This window comes from Colobus angolensis, unplaced genomic scaffold (genome assembly GCF_000951035.1).
Source record: "Colobus angolensis palliatus isolate OR3802 unplaced genomic scaffold, Cang.pa_1.0 Scaffold847, whole genome shotgun sequence".
NCBI lineage: Eukaryota > Metazoa > Chordata > Mammalia > Primates > Cercopithecidae > Colobus > Colobus angolensis.
Window position 1 is genome coordinate 21,756 of NW_012122343.1, and position 5,761 is coordinate 27,516.

The following is a 5,761-nucleotide window of genomic DNA, read 5'->3' on the forward strand; positions in this document are numbered from 1 at the left end:
CCTTCCTCCCTTCCTCCCTTCCTCTTTCTTTCTCTTTCTCTTTCTCTCTCTCTTTCTCTCTCTCTCTCTCTCTCTTCCCTTGCAACCTTTTGCTCTGCCCTCTCTCTGGCTTTGGTGCACCTGTCTGGGGAGTCGGGGGTGGCAGAAAGGTCGATATTCTATTAGTGCCTGTGCTTTTCTGTCCTGTAGAGGTCAGGTTAATCCTCTGCCCACAGCAGGAGCAGTCTGGAGCTGTTCCTCACACAAAAAAGCCTGGACAGAGAGATAAGGAAATGTCTTGCTGTAAAATATATAACACCTACAAGAATGAGGAACTCTGCTTGTGTGTATGGAAGATAAATAAAAATAAAAGAAGGTGAAGGCAGGAAAGAGAAAAAAGGAGTGGGGCGGGGAGACAAAACTGAGGAAGAGGTTGCTGGCACACATTTTATCTCATTTGAAGCTATAATTACCATCATCTCTCACATGGATTACTCTTTGTCCTGCTTACTCATTTGCTAGTCCACATATGATAGTCTGGAGAATCTTAAGAATATAAATTTGATCATGTCATATACTTGCCAGAAATACCCGAAGTTTTCCAGTTGCAGTCAGACTAAAACTCACATACCACTGTTTGGCATACACAGCCCTGCATGTTGTGGAACCTGTCTGCCTCTCACCCTGTATCACACCAGCCTCCATGTAGCTCATTAAGTTAGGGCACAGTATTGCTTCCATATGTTCTGTTGCTTAAGTTCACCTCTGGCTCAAGGACTCACACTTGTATTCCCTTTGCCTAAACTGCTTTTTCCCCAAATATTTACACAGCTGGCTACTTGTTCTTGTCACTTAAACCCACTTGAATATCACTCTCATAGATGCTTTTTTTGAGTTCATCTAATATATCTACTACGTTACTCTTTTGAAAATCACTCATTTTTTTCTTGCATAACCTTATCATTTTGCATTTTTCTCATGTGCTATTTGTTTATATTTTATCCATGTCTCTTCCTTTCTAGAACAGGGAACTTGTCTGTCTTGTTTACATTGTTTATCCCTGTCCCAGTCATGCTGAACATCTACCACACTGCATAAGCTCAATACATATTTTTGAATGAATGAAATAAAAGGTTTCTTTGTATTCTTACCATGTATTTTATGTTTGTAGTTTTCAGCATTTACAGCTTATAACTTCCTTTTATCAAGCAGAGGACAGGTATTATGTGATCCATGGGTCACAACATAAATGAAACTAATAGGATAGAAACCTATTCCTTGTGTGTCTTGGAGTGTTTTATGTTTAACAACTTACTTGGTTCAGCTGACACCAAGGAAAGACGTCAAACAAATTTAATGTAAACGTAAGGATTTGGAAACACTAGGAGAGAATAATTTGTATATAATTCTCTGAAGGAATCATAAAAAACAATTTTTGGACGTACACATTTTGACACAAGATGCTTTAGTGCTGTGAGTTTTGTGAGTTGGCAGTGGGCTAACATTCTCTTTTGTCTGCAGGGTTTCTTTGTGTCTATCATCTACTGCTACTGCAATGGAGAGGTAGGTTTGTAGGAACCTTGGACATCCCACAGGTCTCACTTCAGCTTGTAAATGGCCATCACAATGTATCCTGAATCTCTTTAGAATTTCCAGGATTTACAGGATGGAATGGGTGAGGAGAAGGAAGCTATTTTAATCATAAATTATTCTGGAAAAGAAAAAATTAGTGTAAATAACCTAAAGTCTTCCTCTTCTAGCACTTTTAAATGTGAACTCATCTGTAGACTCTGATACTAAAAAGCAACCTTGTTGGAATACAAACAGACACTTGGATGGACAGTGAACATTGTATTCCAGTTAATACTTCTATTCCATTTCAAGTTCTGTACAAAACTCAAATAAAAGTTTCCCTGGGACAAAGTCTTTCAACAATTTTGATGTTTTTTGAACTATAAGATGATAGTGGGACAATTTCAGTTCATTTAGGAGTTGGCTGGAAAGAAGTAACTACACTAGATAATAATACATTTTACCTTGTAACTTTTAATATGCCCTGCTGTTGGATGAGCTGCCATGTTTCTTCTCTCAAATTTTAAGCTTGCTGCAGGCCCCAGAAGTGCTTGGATACTTTTATTGCGGTAGACGCGATGATGCTTCTGACCATGTTTAGGGTTTGGACATTGTGGCATGCTAGTCCAGTACTTGCAGAAAGAGCTTAAATTAGTTTCCTGACTTACTTCTGTATTGTTCTTACCTTATTTTGCAGGAGGGGTAAGTAGTTCAGTGTAAGAGTTAAAGAAAGAGGAGAGAAACACAAAAAGCACTCAACAGTCAAAGATGGATTTATTTTGGAGAATAACCCTGGGAGGGGCTTCTGGCCAAGTTAGGTCAGAAAGCCTTCTCTCTTACAGACTAAGAGTTTTTAAGGGTTCAGGGCAGGAGAGCTTATAACAGGCTTGGAGTGCTTCTGTGTCTTTTTGTCTTGCTTATCTGGGAGGGTGAATTTTTGTGTCTTTTCCCATACATCTTCCTGCAGCTGCCTGCACACCCCCTCCTACCCCCACCCCCCGAGTCTGCTTTTAGCTTCCCTATCTTAGTGCACCTAAAGGGAAAGGAATGGGCTTATTAAAACCCACTGTTTTACTGGGGTCCATTGTAGACTGTGAAGTTTGGTGGTTACCCAAGAGACTTTCCCTGCTTCCTCTGTGCCTGAGCTTTCTTACCAGCGTTTTACTGTCTGCTCTTTCTGGCTGCTTGTTGTTAGAAGGGAAGGAATTTCCTCAAAATGCATGAGGTTAGAAAGGGAGCTGGAACTTAAAGTGGTGGCATTTGTCCAAGATGACGGTGCTTCTGCTCTGTCAGTCAGGTGTTGATTTTCTTTGCCAAGATGAACAGATAGAAGTTTGTTGTTTCAGGTGACATCAGCATACCAGGTTTCCACTGCTTCCCATGGAAATTCCAAATAAGCTCCTTTCTGAAAAATGGCAATTGAAGTAGAAATGAATCTGCAGTAGTAGGAATGGAAATAAGAGCCCCACCCTATTAAGAACGCATTTGCCGTGCCTGCTTTTCTATCCACGAACCTTCTTTTCTCACTCTGACTCCTTCAGGCTGCCGATGCAGATTGATAGCATGACAGTTACATCTCAAATTGAGTACCTTCTATGCCATTGCTCAGCCTCAGCTGGTGCCAAAGACATCAGCAATTTAAGTGGTAAAAACAGATTTTATTCAGTAACTGCTGACAGTAGGGGAAAGAGCTGAGCCCAATTCCAATTCACACAGAGGTGATTTGGGCATTTTAAAGGGCGAATGAGGGAGGTGGAGTGTAAGGGCTCAGTAGAGTCAGAGAAGTGAAAAAATGTTTGGTCAGTATCAACATGTTTAGGCCAGCTGTGCTACCAAGCAGGCAGTTAAGTTAGAATTCTATCTTCCCACAGAGGCTGGGAGACAAGAGGCCTTATCCCTCTTGATGATTATATTTTGAAGGGATGGCTCTCAGGTCTTTGAGAGAGATGCTTCTGAATTACAAGAGCTGCATACTTACAATTGTGAGCCCTTTTTAGTAAATGCCCTAAGAAAGGGGAGTCATGGGCCTATCATCAGGTGTGTGCTAGCTACAGCAAATAGTAAATTCTCCTGGCAGCACTGAGCTTTCTCAGGCAAGACTATCAATGGCTGAGATCATCCTAGGGAAGCCACGTTGTGCTGCTAGAAGCCATGCTTGAATTTGGGCGGGTCTCAGTGCAGGGGTTCCAATGGGCTTGTCATGTGCCAAGCAGGAGTTCTGAAGTTCTCACTGGCACTGTTTATCTTGAGTTTCTCTTCCAACCCAGAATCTTTTTTTCTTTTTCTCTCCCGTATGTCAGATATTTCTATTGGCTGCATTTAAACTTCTATTTAAATTCTGATCTTGGACAAGTCTCTTTACCTCTCTCTAAGCTTCAATTTGCTCACCTCCAAAACTAACACCTATCTCGAAGGTCTTTTTTGCGGTTGAGAGAAAATACATAGATGAAGTCCCTGGCATGTAGAGGAACCTCAGTCAATGATTGTTGCTGTCTTTGAAATCAAGGCAAACCTCCTTGTATCAAGGCTGCAGGGTCTCCTTTAGGATTTCTCATGCACAACCTGTTTCTTGTGGCTCAGGTTCAGGCAGAGGTGAAGAAGATGTGGAGTCGGTGGAGTCTCTCCGTGGACTGGAAAAGGACACCACCATGTGGCAGCCGCAGATGCGGCTCAATGCTCACCACTGTGACGCACAGCACCAGCAGCCAGTCACAGGTGGCGGCCAGCACACGCATGGTGCATATCTCCGACAAAGCTGCCAAGATTGCCAGCAGACAGCCTGACAGCCACATCACTTTACCCGGCTACGTCTGGAGTAACTCAGAGCTGGACTGCCTGCCACACTCTTTCCATGAAGAGACCAGGGAAGGTAGTGGGAGGCAGGGAGATGATATTCTAATGGAGAAGTCTTCCAGGCCTATGGAATTTAACCCAGACACTAAAGGATGCCAAGGAGAAATTGAAGATGTTCTCTGAATGGACATTCGTGGCTGACTTTCATGGGCTGGTCCAATGGCTGGTTGTGTGAGAGGGTTTGGCTGATATTCCTATGCCTGAATTCAAAGGCTGAAAATTCAGAGTTAAGGTGTTACTCAATGAAAGTTTTTAGGCTCCATGAGTCAGCTCCTGTAAATACTAAAGACGTGAAAAGGCAAGTGTCAGTGGAGTAGTTTATTACTTTCTCTTGGCATCAAGTTTTCCACTAAATTAATGCACAGTATTTTCTCTGTAATTGTTCATTTTTTTTCTGCTACTTTTGGGTAGAAAAAAGTTTCAATTGCTTGGTGGTAGCTTTCTCTCGTATATATCACCCTAAATATAATGAAGATCATTTAGTGTGTATCAGTTTCCTTTTAGAAACTAGTATTCTCTTATTTCTTACTTTAATGTACTTCTATCATTGCATTTATTTTGCCTGTGCATAGGGGCAATTAGGATCTAAAAATATATGTGGGAAGATAAAAGTTCTAAGAACAAGTACTTGCTGGAAAATTAGTTGGCTGGACATGGATAAAATAACGCATTTGTAACAATTACACATGTTTCTAGGAACAAGGAAAATTTCTCAAAAAAGAATATTTCACACATCCTTTCTTTTGAATGTCCTCTTTGTGACCAGCCAGACCTCAGGTCTTCACTCTTTCTTCTTTGTAAACCATGTCGTGTAGAAACGTTTCCTCAGTTATTGAGCTTCTGTCTGCACATTGATTTTGTTTGTAATTTATTTTGATAGCAAATCACACGGCATCTATATATTTTTCTTGTCTGAGCTATTACTACATTGTACATGGCATGTGGGATCAATTAAAAAATTGTTTTAAAAATACATTTTGGATCACTTTTTAAAATTTTTCTTTCAATATCTCACTTTATTTTTGAGAAACAACCAAACTTCCCTTCTGTAAATGTACACATATCAACATTTAGCTTTTGTACTTTATTCAACTTGAAATTTCAGTATGTTGCAGTTTTGAAAACTTTTATTGAGGGCATGTTATGTATTAGCAGGCATGCTGCTAGGTTCTTACAAGCATTTATTTAATCCTCACTATAATTTATGCAGTAAGTCTTATTACTGTCACCTCTTTTACAGATGACAGTGTGACTTGTAGGGGTGGAGTTAACTTGCCCAAAGTCTATTGACTTTAAGTCCCATGTTCTTAATCATTATGTTGTATTGTCACTAGTATATATGTAGCCTATTAACCCA

The 5,761-nt window shown here is 40.4% G+C and overlaps 1 protein-coding gene across 1 annotated transcript in view; it reads left to right on the plus strand.

The window, feature by feature from the left end:
* LOC105503312 (parathyroid hormone 2 receptor-like) overlaps positions 1–5,377 on the plus strand; it is a 13,058-nt gene extending 7,681 nt beyond the window's left edge. Inside the window, exons 3-4 of the mRNA XM_011930169.1 lie at positions 1,501–1,542; positions 4,132–5,377. Coding sequence (XP_011785559.1) covers positions 1,501–1,542; positions 4,132–4,527 — 438 coding nt within the window. The 3' untranslated portion in view covers positions 4,528–5,377. The remainder of the gene's footprint in view (positions 1–1,500; positions 1,543–4,131) is intronic.
* Positions 5,378–5,761: the final 384 nt, after the last annotated feature.